General features: G+C 47.0%; 1 protein-coding gene across 1 annotated transcript in view; it reads left to right on the top strand.

Moving 5' to 3' along the window:
* The window catches only part of LOC144770289 (poly(U)-specific endoribonuclease-like), a 364,086-nt gene that overhangs the window by 38,110 nt on the left and 310,558 nt on the right, over positions 1 to 15,418 (top strand). Inside the window, exon 2 of the mRNA XM_078654688.1 lies at positions 7,554 to 7,653. Within this exon, the coding sequence (XP_078510814.1) occupies positions 7,554 to 7,653 (100 nt within the window). The remainder of the gene's footprint in view (positions 1 to 7,553; positions 7,654 to 15,418) is intronic.

Here is a 15,418-nt window from a genome sequence, read left to right on the forward strand (position 1 = left end):
ATGACAGATGCTAATTTTGTGACTAAAGATAATAAAATATCTATCTATCACATCCTGGTAGCAAACTGGAGCTCTGGGTCCCTCCCCAAAAAAGAAAACCAAAATAAATGTAAACAGAAAAATGGGAATAGGTGGGGGATGCAGTGGTGTATGGTAGTCAACTTCGCTGAGCGACTGAGCGACTGTAGCAATAGGAAGTGGAGAGGGTGCTTGATCAACAACGGAGCTGGGGTTTGGGTGTCTAGAAGATTCTGTAAAAGTCAGTCTCTCTCCCCCATCCAGCTTCGGGACCACTCGTGCAAGAAATCAAAATGGGTCTCTCCAAGTATTGCACATACAACAATAATTATCCATGTGACATCCACACTTCACATGGAAGGATCGAAGGACTTTGTTGTAGGGCACTGACACGTTTAAAATTGAAGAGGCCGATGGACGACACTGCCTGATAGGCAAAAAGTAAAAAGGCTTGTGTAGGAAAGTGCCCCTTTTTGCATGGTTACCCCCACTTTTTGCCTGACAATTGATGCACTATGACTTGATGTGCCCTAGGTCCTTGCCAATCCAGTTCCCAGGGCCTATGTTCTTACCCACAACTGTACCTTTGTAACCATAATTGGCACAACTCTTGCCACAGGTAAGCCCCTTGTGAAAAGTACCATGGGTACCAAGGGCACTGTGACCAGGGATGGCCTCTAAGGGCTGCAGGACCTATTGTGCCACCCATAGTGACCCTGCACCTTAACACCCATTCATTGCCATTGCAGGCGCGTGCTTTGGTGCAGAGAAAAGTGAAGAGTCCATATGGCACACCTCTCTGTGTGCCATGCCTGCAACCCACTTCCTGGGGCCTAGGTAAGTCACCCACTAGCAGGGTGCCCTAGCCCACAGGTGATGGTAGTTGCATGAGCACTGTACCCCCACAGTGTAAGTTCATTAGACTTTGTAAGTGCAGTAAAGCCATAAAGATGATCTGGTTCGGGAGTTGGTCATTATGGATTCCCTAGCTCCATAAATGCTTTACTGAAAACTGGGAAGATTGGTAGAAAACTTCTCAGCACATTAATCTCACACGGATGCCAATGTGGGATTTAATGTACAATGCACTCAGAAGACAGCTTAGAGATGCCCCCTAACAAATGACCAGTCTGGTGTGGATCCTGAATGGCTGTCCACCATTTGCCACCACCAGACAGGTTTCTGGACCCCTGGGTAGAAGGCCTCCGCTCTCTGGATCAGAAGCAAAGCCCATCCTGGGCAGAGGTGTCATGCCTCCTCCCCCAGGATGGGATGAGTCCACGAAGGGGAACCTTCAAGGGCCGGCCACCTTTGTAAACTGTCCCTGCCTTTTGCTGCCCCCAGCAACTGGCTCCCACCGGTTCTGACCCCCCACTTTTGGTGGGAGAATCAGAGGAAAACCAAGTTAGGAGGAGAGATGTGCCCACCTTTGCCAACCCCTCTCATTCCTTCCGCCCGCTGGAGGGTGGCATAAGGTGGGGCACCCACCCCAAGGAAGGGACCTATTGTTCCCAACCTGCACCCCCTTTTAAACAACCCTAATGTAGTATTTAGGGGAGACCCTGAACCTTGCCTCCTAAGATATGAGGCAGTAAGTAGAAGGACCGAAGAGCCGTGCTGGCCCAGGAAGAGGACACCAACTGCTTTGGCCCCAGTCATACCGGCCTGTCCTGACTCTGACCTGCCTACAGCGGAAAGCCTGGTGTGTCCAGCAGCCCTAAAAACCCATAGGATCTGCCTTGCAGTTACATCAAAGACTCATGAGTGGAGCAAATCCAGTGCTCACAGGACACAAGACTCCCAACACAGAACCTGGATCCCGGCAGCTCCGTGGTTCTGCATCACTCTACACCCGATACCCACAATCCGAGTTTGGGAGGCCCAACACCACGAGGTGGTCCCCCCAGTGATCCTGACCTGGAACCTGGTGATCTCCAGCCTACCCGAGCTTCAAGCCGATGCCTGCAGCCTTAACCTGAGGGGTTTCCCCAACCGGAACTAGAGCTGGTCAGAAGATCCAATGTCACAAGACACCCCTGCACCTGATGCCCCACGGCTTTGGGTGGTCCAACCGACAGTGTCAAGGCATCCCCCAAGAACCCAACTTAGCTTTTCTGCTGGTGGTCTCCCTCAGGAACCCTCCTTGATCAAGCCTGCAGCCTTTTCTTCAAACCGAAGATCTTCATTGCAAACCACTGGGCTCCCGATGTCTTCTTGGCACTCTGCATCCGGCCGCCTCCGTGCTGCTGGTGTTGCAGCTCCTATGCTGAATGTTGACCCCTGCAGTGCTGATCCTAACCCCAAAAGCTGCTCTCCCACACCAGAGTGGCCTGCTTGTAAGCAGACCCTGACCAAAGGCCCCCTGATATTGAGAAATACTCTTGTGGGCTGATCCAGGATATAATTGACGCTGCCTCAAAGCAGTAGCTGAAGGCGGCTGATCAAAATCAAGCAAGGCTTAAGTTGAGGGGGGCAGGGAATGGCCCCCTTAGCCCCTTTGGCTAACATTGGGCCCCTTCACACTGCACCCGGCTGCCCCAGTGCAGCTGGCAGTGCAATTTGAGTTCCTAACTTAACCTCGGGGTACCTTGGTTCTAACCCCCAAAAAGTATTCTTGAAGGTCATTTACTTACCTGCAAAACGATCACATTAGTTACTATGTGAGAAAAGAAGGTTATGATTTTTGTTCCAAAATTGTTGTATTGAACTGACCTTTTGTATGAAAACCTAAGTAATCATAAAGTGCCTTACTTACCTTTGTATTGTAGGATCCACTGTGTGATATCTAGACATATTACCCTGAGTAGTCGATGTATTCCAAAAGCAAATGCAAAAGTAATCAAAAGTAATTTCCACGTTTTTGAAACTGTTTTAAAAGCAAATACAAACCTGTAACGATTGCAGTACCAACCACAACTGTATTTTCTTGTAACGTTTTGCATTTGAAAGCATATCCTCCTTACTTGTGCCAAGTCCTGCTTGGTTTTAGAAATAAAACATAAGTATTGTTTTTTATTGAGTAAATACAATAAATGCTTAATACACCCTCCTAATAAGCCTACCTACATGACCATACTCCCACAAAGAGCTGTTAGTGATTATCCAATTTAGCCCTTGCTATATGTTTGGGGATCCACTAGACTCTGTGCACACAATACCTTACTTTGGTATAGTATATTCAGAGCCAGCTTCCTACAGCCTCCCCTTTCACTGTTATCCGTTGCTGCCATTACTGTATGTCCTCGTCAACCTGTGAGCTGATGGTAATCCTCGTCAGTATAAGATGGGGGGCACATGGTGTGTCTTTCCATAAAGTGTCTGTGCTAGATCGTAATCAATGTCTCAGTTGGCCCTCCGCTCATATACGCTATTTTCACATCTCAAAAAAATCCAACAACCAACATTCTTTCCATGGGAAACGCAGGACAGATACTTGCTCTCCAGAGCCATACAAGGGATGTTTTCAGTCCCAGCAAACACTAGAATAATAAAGCTACAAAAATGTATCTGTTTAGCCAGACTATTTGTGGTCGTTTTTTCCTTGCTGAAAACCTCTGGATTAGATGAGTGAAATTAATCCGAATATTCTAGTTTGGATTTAACTGGTTTTATGTAGCCAAGCAGAGGTTGAGGTCTTAAACCTGCGGATCTGCACTATAGAAATGAACATGTCGGGAAAGGCAAGGGCTGTTGCAGGAGGGACCTGAAAGCACTGAAAAAGGAGGACAGCCATCAAAGAACGTAGACTCCAAGGCTTCTGCAGACTAATCTGGAGGCCTTTTGGACCAGACTACCTTCAACTCCTGATTGTTATAGTTTTACAGCAGCAGCAAACACATGGAAGGGGAAGACCATGATGGATTAGTAAATATCTTCCCAAGAGCACGGTTCAACCCCCATTTTAGCAAGGTAATCTCTGGGACCAAGGATGATCACCTGGCTTCTGAGAATGATCAAAGTGAGATCACAGGAATGCCCTACACGCACGGACACTAGACCTATTTTTTATCAGCTGTGGAACTCCTTAAAAGATAAATGGGAACTTTAGTACATCTGTGCGATCTGATTTCATGCACGCAGATTCTCTGATTATTTTATGGACGAGATCTGCATTGGCAACCAAATCTTGTCCGTGTTTATCAAGACCACAATGGCCTACATGTACCATGTGGGCAAGAAACGACTGTTCCCTCATCTACGACATCAAACTGGCATTCTATATTCCATCACACAAAACTCACTAACACAAACCATATCACACCAGCAAACTGCTCAAAGATCCCAAAATTTATTTATTTATTTATTTATTTAAAGAGTTTTATATAGCACTGGCTAGACACGAAGGTATCAGGATCGCTACATTAAACAATGCATTATTTCCTTTTCTTAAACTTAGATTTCAGCAGTCCCACTTGTTATCTTGTTTTACATGAGCTTATCCATTTATCTACGTATTTCACATTTTGTCTCCTCAGACCAAAAATATGTTGGATAGCAATGCTAGTTCGAAACCCCTTTAACAACAGACTCCATAAAAAATCAGTAATGTAAATGTTTTTAATAATGAATGCATAATGGACATTCACACATCTAAAAATTGAACGTATTCTATACTCTTTCTTTCATAAACTTTATTTGGATGTATTAAAAAAATACAACCATAAAAGTACACAGCTAAAATCACGCATTTCATATAAACATACAAAGATGAATCCAATATATATATGACATATATATATATATATATATATATATATGACATGCTGGCGATTTTCATGCACGAAATAAAGCACTGAAATAATTGCACCACACCTGGGTTTTGCTCATCGTCATTTGTTTTTCCGGAGGTGAATGCTGGGAAATGTTTGGGCGTGTGGCGAGGAGTCTTTGGATATAGATATATATATATATATATATATATATATATATATATATATATATATATATATACATATACTTCAACAACAGTCATCTTCCCAGTGAACCAGACAACACGCTGAGGACCTAATACGCTCCTTACTGAGATTTATTAACAAAATCAACCCGACGCGTTTCGCAGCGTCCGCTGCTTGTTCACGAATATGGGTGTGTTACAACATCATTAAAGTTATACCACAACAAAACATCACGTGACATTCCTTTCACCAGTAGTGAAAAAAGACTTATACAACTCATTTTGCGATCATTCGGCAGTCAAATTTATTTCTTATTCGATACAGAGCAAGTAAATACATTCTTTTCATGTAGATGCCAGCATAATACTAGCGCTCTTTGTAAACATATTATTTCTAAAAAAAACATAGCTTCCAATTTGAACCGGCATTGCGTTTCAATTACCGGACCACACTTCCCATGATTCCCAATCGGAAACCATAGCAACCCGGTTACACATTACAACGAGAACCTCCTGTTTATACTAATATTGGTAAAATACCAGGTTTCTACCAGCCATCTGCTCTGTATTTATTTGTACTTTTACCCACTGGGGTTACATTTAATTTTATAGCTTGTCACTATTAATGGTCAACATTTATGCATATAGAGATATGCTTGCCCACAGGGGCATGATGGCTGGTAGAAACCTGGTATTTTACCAATATTAGTATAAACGGGAGGTTCTCGTTGTAATGCGTAACCGGGTTGCTATGGTTTCCGATTGGGAATCAAGGTGATCAAGGATACCTCGGTATTCGAAACGCGTCTGACCATGGCTGAATAAAATCAAGACCTGCTACAACCACACTATGGGGCTCATTAGGATGGCGGACGGACCTGTGTCCGTCCGCCACCCTAGAGGAGGAGGGACCGTCCGCAGGGGCAGCGGCGGTCCCTCCAGTGCAATTAGGATGTGACCGCCAGCCTGGCGGTCACATCCGCAATATTTAACATTGCGGCGGGTGCTGCTTGAAGCAGCACCCGCCGCAAGGTTAAATATGCATGCTTAGCATTTGCATGCACAAAGCGGCAGGCACCGCGCGATGCCTGCCGCTTCGTGCACGCAAATGCAGGGGGGTACCTACATGTGCACCCCCCACTCACCCTGGGGGCCCGCAACAGGCCCCCAAAGAATTCACCGTATGCCTTTCCACGGCGGAGAATCCGCCGCGGAAAGGCATCTGTTTTTCGCCATCCTAATATGGCTGGCGGTGTCTGATAGACACCGCCAGCCATGTTAGAGCATTTCCGCAGCGGTCGGAAGGCGACCGCGGCGGAAAAGCTGCGGACCGATTTTGAGACCCACCGCCATCCTAATTTGGGGGTGGGTCTTTTGTGCCTCCCCAGCGGTTTTCCCGCATCCTCCGGGCAGGCGGTGGCTTCCGCCGGCCCGGAGGATGTGGGAAAACCGCGATCCTAATTGGCCCCTATATTTGGTGTCCGTTTCCAGTTTCTCGGAGCATTACCGGCTGGAGTGCGAGAGATAGTTGGGCGAGTGCGAGTTGGTTATTATCCCACGGAAACTGGTTGATTCCGCATACAGACCCCCTACCCCGGAAGAGGCAACCACTTGCAACCTCGCTTTGGACTGTTTTCCTGGGGAAAAAAAAATATATATATATATATATATATATATATATATATATATATATATATATATATATATTAAATGAGACAAGTGTTTAAAACATAATTAAAATAATATGTACAGATATGATGGTGGGGTACTTCAATCGATAATGTGAGTATTCTATACTCAAAACAAATGTCATTGTTTATTTTTAATTAAAAAGAGTGGAAGGGAAACCACCCTTTGGTGGGGTTTTAATTCATTGTGCAGACCAGGTAAGTGTTATCTTTACCCATAAAATAACTGTGAATAAAAAGCATATACCTCTCAAATAACATGTTTCAGTTGTATAGATTTTTAAAATAATGCACATCAAGATGTAACACTAAAGTTGGTAACAGGAAAAAATTCACTGAGATGTTTAAATGTATGTATTACTATTGTCGTCATTCAGGGTTCTTTTGAAAGTTAGTTCTTGCATCATCTACAGTAAAAGCACAAAACAAAAATCCATAGTAAGACAATCTAAATTACCAACATTGGCCAAAATACTGGGCAGTGTACCGCAGTTCTCTGTACAAGGCGGTAAGCCTATAAACTTCCGCTCCCAAAATTACTGTACCACTCCCAAACCTCTCTGCAACTCCTCTACGTTCATTTACTCCTTGATGCATGCATTTTGTCACTGGATTGCCGTCTTCCCTTAACAACCCCCACTCCCTTCTACACCTGACCAACATTCCGTAGTTGCCTCCCTTCTCCAACCCCAAACACCCCAATGTTGCATGCACTGCAGGCATTTACATAGCTCCTGCTCCGTAATGAATGTCTGATGTAACTATAACTGGAAATGTCTAAATTATCACCCTCTTGACCAAGTTTTTGTGGTGGTTTCAACCCACAGTTAAACATATGTTTTAGAGGTGTAACCTTTCCATTGAAACTAGTAAAAAAAGTAAGAATCTACTTGCAAACACTCCTTATTGATGAGCTCCTAATTTAATGGTAATTACATTCCTTTCCTGCATAGGCAGAATTTAAATCATGAACTATCAAAACTTTTCAATAAGCTTTGGGATGCTGATGTCAATCGATTTACACCAGGAAAAGATTACAGGATCTCGCTACAGGTAATTTCTTTTCTGTTCTGTAGTATGGAATGGATGACACTGGTGGAAATGTATGTTTTATTAAAGGATTCAGTATTAGACTTGCGGAGCTGTTTAGGGATTTTTATAATTTTTTGTGTTTTTGTTTTTTTGTTTTTGTTTTCCTTTTAATTGAGCAATATATTGTGCTTTCATTGTGAATCAAACTATGCTTTATTTGTGTGGAAATGATCCTAGAAAATATTGTTTTGAACAAGTATTCTAATGCTCTTATATTTGAACCTTTACCGTCTCAATGAAATAGTTAAATATCACACAATTACCATAGTGCAGCCTAACTGATTTGAGAAATCCGTAATTGCCTCTCATATTCCATGCTACAATCTTCAATAAGCTCACTGAGTAAAACCGGCAGCCATTAATCACAAGGCCTATGTAATAAGATTTTATTTTGTTAACTTTATTTTAAAAACCAATTTTATTTCCTTTAATAACATAACCAACGTTTACATCACATCATTTCAGATTACATGTTGACATGCAGCCTCTCCATTACATTGCAAGTAGCACCCATGCCATTACGGCAATATCAGTAGGAGTTCCTGGTTCAGCCTGTTTAACTGGCATAATACTAAAAGGAAACCCATTCAAACCAACAAAACCATGCGGTGACAGGTCCTCAGTCGGTAATGGCAAATTGTAGCTATAACGTACTGCAACCTTTCCATTGCATATCAAGGGGGGGTCCCCCGAGGAGTGCGATAAGACAATTTAGGCAACTAAGCATGACTTGATAAGGTAACACAGCACCTGCAGAGCAATTACTGGCGTTTGTAGCATAGGCCCAATAGACATATATGCAGAAGCAACAGTACTGCAGAACAGTTTACATGGAGGCGCAGGTACCTGAAGCAAGTGTAAGTGCTAGGAGGAAATCCCAAATGCCTCAAGTGTGCCAGGAGAAGTCCACATTGAGCGAAACAGTAGTGACAGTCAGCCAGATCCTTGCTGTATTATGTAAATATGTCAGTAGTGTTTCCCAGTCTCCTGCAATAGGATGTTTGCGCAGCCTACGAGCCTCTTCTCGCCTGAGGACCACCACCTCTGCACGCCCCTATTTAAGCATCGCCTTACGCTAGTGTAGTAGCCCTGGCAGTGTCTGTGTTTTCTAGTGCATGGCAATGAGCCTGCGAGTGATCAGTAGTGCCAAATCAATGAAGGTGGCAGTTGCCTTTGCACCCTAAGGATGTTTAAATAGACCTAGCAGAGCACCCTCCAGTGAGCAGATATCTGAGCAACCAGTCGCCTCCTCCAGTGCTCCAGACACCCGTCCCCACAGTGTCACCGCCTCAGGGCTGTTCTAGAACATGTGCAGCATATCCGCACTCAGCTGTGAACATCTGGGGCATTTAGAAGAGGATCCAAATATGCTGTGGAAGCCAGCCGGAGTAAGATAGGCCCTATGGATGATAATATGCTGAATATATTGGAACTGTGCATTCCTCAATACTTTCACTGGGTAGCGTAAGACTTTCTCCCACTCCTTTTTGTGTTAACGCTCTGCCCACGTCTGCCTCCCGGCACCTCCGAATCACAGCTAGAGGATCCTGTGTGGTGAAATGGAGTGCTCGAACCAGCCATGTAATAAGTTTATGACCGCTATCCTTTACGTATAATGTATGTATGTATCAGATGGTTTTGGACAGGTTCAGTGGCTATGATGTCCCAGTGTCTCTCCAATGATGGCAGAAATCTACTATAAGCTAGGAAGTGCCCCGCCAAGAGGTTGTACTCCACACACAACTGCTCATAGTGCACCATCTGGAAAGAGTGCCCCTAGGGTGCTTGCTCCTGTTGCCTCCTAGGCCTCCACTCCAGCCATACCCAGCATGTTCCAAAGGGCTCAAGTGCACTCACTGGACTCTTAAGGGAGTAACAGGGTATACGTGTCAAGAGTTGCAAACTGCAGCGTAGACTTGTATACACTATCTGAAACAAACTGTTCGCATGTGGTAGGCATTTGGCATTAGGTAGAAAGGTGTGATTAACTATTTGCCACACCTGTGTAATGTCAGGTAGGCTCAGTTCCCCTGTAAGGCAGCCAACCAGCCTGTAGGCCAATGCAAATGCGCTTGCAGATAATAATTTTCAAAGTTAGGGGCATCCAAACCCCCACACCCAGCTCCACAGGCAATTGCACTTTGCATAGGTCAATGCGCCTCCTTCCTTTGTTCCAGATAAAGCTGTTCAACAGTGTAGTGTGCGAAAGGTGGAATAAGGGATGTGAACTGGGAGGTTATGAAAAAAGTATAGCAGCCTTGGCAGCATCATCAATTTTGGCAAGAAGACTCGGCCCTGCACTGTGAGTGGTAGCGTATCTCAGAACGCCCTGTGAGGCCGTAGCGAGTCTCTAGCTCTTGTGAAATTGCAATTGATTATGTCTTTGTCTCATAGTATATGTTGATCCTGAGGTAGCGGAATATACAGTATTCCCAACGCACCAGATAAGGTTCAATCAACCACATAATACCGTCGGGGGGAATCCGGATGTAAGGGGCACAAATAAGACTTAGCCCAATTTACAGCTAGTCCTGAGCAGCTCGAAATTCCCGCAGCACAGCCTGTACTCCTTCTATGCCTCCTTAAATATCCCATTTGTAGACTGATCAGATAGTGGTCAGATCCGAATGGATTCCCCATCACCGCAGGACTGTCTCATAGCCATTGTGCTAAGGACTCCACATACAGAGCGAAGAGAAGCGGCGATAATGGGCAACCCTGACAAGTACCCTGACCCAAATAAAAATGGCAGGACTTAGCTCCTTTAACCTTAACTGGGGCTCGGGTGCGTTCTAAATATACTATGAATCCATTTCTAGAAACTCACCAAAGCCGAACAGCTTCAGCGTATCAAAGGTAGGGCCAATGTCCCCAGTTGAACGCCTTTTCTCCGTCTATTGCTACCAGTAAGTCTTCTCCGCATGACTGGTGTCCTTTGTCTATAAAGTGGTATATATGCTTAGTGTTCTCCCCACACTGGCGAGAGGGAATGAAACACGATTGATAGGGGTCAATAAGACCTGGCATGAGGGACTGACACGGTATGCTGAAACACTTGCAAAGAGTTTCTCGTCCATGTTTAACAATATGGGCCGGTACGACCCACATGGGTCGGATCATTGCCGGGCTTGGGCATTACCGATATGGAGACTTCCAGCATAGAATGTGTTAGAGAGCTCGTCTCCGTGATAGTTGAAGAGTAGAGGAACCAGGTCTGAGCAAAAGGTTTTATAGAACAGAGCCCTGAAACCATCCGGATCGGGGACTTAAGAGGTTTCAGGAGTGCAATCGCAGAGATCACTTCCTCTATGCGGATAGGCTGATCGAAAATGTGCGCCTCTTCTGGAGGTAGAGTAGTGAAGCCAATATTCCCTAGATATCCCGCTGGTTCTATAGCCGAGCCCACCGCTGGCGAATATAGCAAGCATAATATTTCTGAAAAGTCCCGCCAGTGCCTTCGGCATCTCCCGCCTCAATGTTGAAGTCCATGTAGATGTTTTTCACTGAACCAGCACACACTTTGCTACGAAGCCTATGAGCTAACATCCGGCCCCTACATTTTACCCGCTCAAGATCTAACCTTTTGAGCTGCAACCTGGCCTTTTCCAGTTCCCTCCAAATCCTGGTCGCACCACTCTGGTGTGGATAGCCTCCATTTCCCAGACCTCCATCTCAAGGTCCGCACACTTATCTCAATGCCTATGAGCGAACGATAAGCTCTCCTCAGACTACCAGTTTTAGGGTTTCCCATATGGAGGAGAAGGCAGAGTCCACATTGTCATATAAGGATAGGTAATCCACAAGTACCGCCCTAACCTATCTACCATGGGCTGGACTTCAGCATGGTATTGCGGAGTTGCCAGTGCGGGCTCTATGCGGGTGATGCGGTTATCTGCATTGTCATAGTAATGGTTACGTGATCTGAAAGAGAGCATCGTTCAATGGTGGCATTAGTGACGCAATACAGCAGAGGAGGGGTAGCTAAAAAGTGGCCAATACATGCATCTTATATGCAGCAGAGAAAAATGTGTAATCCCTGACATGGGGTTGCCACGTATTGTGCAGTCTGCGAGCCACCACAGGACGTGCGATGAAAAGGCCCCAGTCTGAACAGATCGCTGTCCACAATGATCTAATATCTTAAGCTATTCCAGCCCTATAATATTTGAGGGCACTTTTACTTGCGGTTTGAGTTGGTGGAATCTGGCATCCATAGTCCTTTCAGCAACACACTAAATACAGTTGGGGTGAGCGGTGCCATGGTGCCATTGCGCCCAGTGCGCCGGTCATCTGATACAACTTAGGGGGAATTTTGTAAGAAGTTCGCTAATGTAGAGTGATAAAGATACACAGTCAAAGTTCTAATCATTATATTCTAGGGAACTCCCTCGTGTATCCGCCTCCATCCCCGTCGTACCATCCTGCTTCAACTCCTGTCTCGCCTTCTTGAGTAAGTCTTTCAGTGACTTTTGCAGTGATTTCAGTTCTGTGAAGATACGTGTAGTGCCATTCATGTTAACCCTCAACTTAGCCGAATAGAACATAGCGTACGTAATGTTGTGGTCTCGGTGTTGCCGTTTTTAGGGGATTGAATTGGTGACGGGCTTCCTGTACTCCTTCCGTAAAGTCTGGGTAGATAGAGATTGCAGATCCCTCATACTGGAGTTCGCCTAGCTCTCTGGCGTGTCTCAAAGCAGAGTCCCGGTAATTCAAGAGTTTAGCAATTATCGGCCACGTTGGGGCACCCTGGGCAGGTCTCGGCACCAAAGATCGGTGAGCTCTTTCTACCACAAAAATGTCTGAGAAGTACTCACTGCCCAGCAAAGAGGTCAGAAGCTTTTCGATGAATTGCTCTACAGTACCCATCTAGGTCGATTCCGGAAGTCCCGTTATGCATAAATTGCTACGGCGTGAACGGGCCTCTAAATCGTTGGTCTTATCTTGTAGCTCCATGATGGTTTTGGCCATTTGCCGAAGTGCCTGGTCCGTTTCAGTTTGTGCTTCTTCAACCCCGTGATCCGCCTCTCCGCCATGTCTGTGTACTCCGCTTGTTTGTCGAGCCTCTCCGTCATCCTGTACATACGATAGAGCAGGGAGTCGATTTTCCCATCCATCGTCATCAGGCTTTTTTGTATAGTGGCAAACATTTGCTTCACGTCTCCGATCTCCTCCTCCGGGGCATCCGCCCTGGTGTCTGCGGATCAAGCCCGATCCGTTTCCTTATGCCTGGTGGCTTTAGCGTCAAATGGCAGTTTAGTTTGCGTTTTGTCCACCCTGCCCATGTCGCTGGATGAAGCTCCCGCAAGGCGACGAATTGCAGCTCAGGTCGTGGGGTAGTAGCAGTTACACTGCTGGTGAAGTCCCAATCACGCCCTAACTGTTAGTAAAAAGGCCAGCTATGATACCTTCCCCCCCGCGTGCAGTGTTTACCGAGTGCTCAAGGCCTCCCCACTATCAAAGTCCTGGGCCCAGAGGTGGTAGTGTGAGTGTCAGAAGTGTGGACCCCGGTCGTGCACCCTGGGCAGGTCTCGGCACCAAAGATCGGTGAGCTCTTTCTACCACAAAAATGTCTGAGAAGTACTCACTGCCCAGCAAAGAGGTCAGAAGCTTTTCGATGAATTGCTCTACAGTACCCATCTAGGTCGATTCCGGAAGTCCCGTTATGCATAAATTGCTACGGCGTGAACGGGCCTCTAAATCTTTGGTCTTATCTTGTAGCTCCATGATGGTTTTGGCCATTTGCCGAAGTGCCTGGTCCGTTTCAGTTTGTGCTTCTTCAACCCCCGTGATCCGCCTCTCCACCATGTCTGTGTACTCCGCTTGTTTGTCGAGCCTCTCCGTCATCCTGTACATACGATAGAGCAGGGAGTCTATTTTCCCATCCATCGTCATCAGGCTTTTTTGTATAGTGGCAAACATTTGCTTCACGTCTCCGATCTCCTCCTCCGGGGCATCCGCCCTGGTGTCTGCGGATCAAGCCCGATCCGTTTCCTTATGCCTGGTGGCTTTAGCGTCAAATGGCAGTTTAGTTTGCGTTTTGTCCACCCTGCCCATGTCGCTGGATGAAGCTCCCGCAAGGCGACGAATTGCAGCTCAGGTCGTGGGGTAGTAGCAGTTACACTGCTGGTGAAGTCCCAATCAAGCCCTATCTGTTAGTAAAAAGGCCAGCTATGATACCTTCCCCCCCCGCGTGCAGTGTTTACCGAGTGCTCAAGGCCTCCCCACTATCAAAGTCCTGGGCCCAGAGGTGGTAGTGTGAGTGTCAGAAGTGTGGACCCCGGTCGTTCTTCATATGACCCCCCTGGTCGCGTGCCCGACTCCCAAATCTTCTCCCATCCGCAGGCAGGCGCCAAACAATGAGCTGAAAAGAGCGGGGGCTCGCCGCTACCTCCACGTCAGGGGAGCAGTCCCAGCACTCCAGAAGGATGTCTTCCCCAGCGCTTCCCACTAGACGTTTTCTTAAGCGGAGATATGACAGTCCCACCGCCGCAGAGGAATGCTCCACTTCGTCCCCAGGGGGCACACAGCCGGCAGAAAGGTCGAGCACCAGGCGTCAAGTCAGCCCAGCAGGCGGACGTCAGAGGGCACTGCGCACAGCTCTACCCGAGGCAGCGGCACCACGCCCTAGGGCCTCCTCCGCAACATATGTCCTCAGGAGAGCCCAGAGTCTACAGCTGTCCAAAGAGCACTCGCGCCGAGAGCCGCGTACGTGGGAGTCAGGCTGCGTGCCGTGAGAGGGGATGAGGCCGCAATCCGTCCGCTCTATGCTGTATTGCACCACCCCAGCGTGCGGGGGCCAGGCTCCAGCAGCTCCTCAGCACCTACCCCACAGCAGGTCTCAGCTTCGACCAGTTGCGCCCATCGCTCCTCGATTCCAAACCAGGTGCAACGCTATTTTCAGGCAGGCGGCCCGGTCTCGAGCCCCAGGGCGCAGTCAAGTCCTTAATGAGGGGCCGCGAGGCGCGCGATCGCCGTCATTCACTCCATTCCACAGGTCTCACTTCTCGTTTCCAGCGGGCGCAAGCTGCACTCACTATGTTCCGTTGTGCCACCACTGCGTGCGAGGTCCAGGCCCAGCCAGCATCAAAGCACTTACCCTGCAGCGGGTCTCAACGTTAAGCAGGTGCGTCGGTCGTTCCTCAATTTCGATCCAGGTGCAGCGCTGTTTCCGGGCAGGCAGCCAGATCTCGAGCTCAGGGCTATAGGCAGGTCTTCAGCACTGTGCCGCGAGGCACAAGACTGCCGCCACCCTCTTCACTCTCGTTTCCGCCCGTGCAGCCGCCTCAATCACGGAGATCGGCAGTGTGGTCACCGAGGAGCAATTCCCCTCTATTGCAGTCTAATATTGCGGGTTAGTTAATATGATATCTCTTATATGGCGCCGATGGCTCACGGAGCTTCTCTCCTACGCTGCCATCTTGCTTTGCGGCAAGCTCTGCCCCCTGCAGCAATCGCTCTTCAGTGGGGAGATCGACCTGATGGCAAACAAGCCGGCCAATAATTCTAGACAATTGATGTGTAACTTTAACTCTACAGGTGACCACCGGTCACCTGTGGCAAAGTCTCCTCATCTTGCTCCCCAGCTCCATCGGCTGGCATCTGATTCGATGAGAACATCGGGAGAAGCTCTGAAAATGGCTTTTCTATTCCAGGCCTCAATATGAATTAACCACCATTGCAATCCTTCTCGAACGTCTTGAGACAAATCAATCAAGTGATCGTACGA

The sequence above is a fragment of the Lissotriton helveticus genome, chromosome 1_1, assembly GCF_964261635.1.
Source record: "Lissotriton helveticus chromosome 1_1, aLisHel1.1, whole genome shotgun sequence".
Taxonomy (NCBI): domain Eukaryota; kingdom Metazoa; phylum Chordata; class Amphibia; order Caudata; family Salamandridae; genus Lissotriton; species Lissotriton helveticus.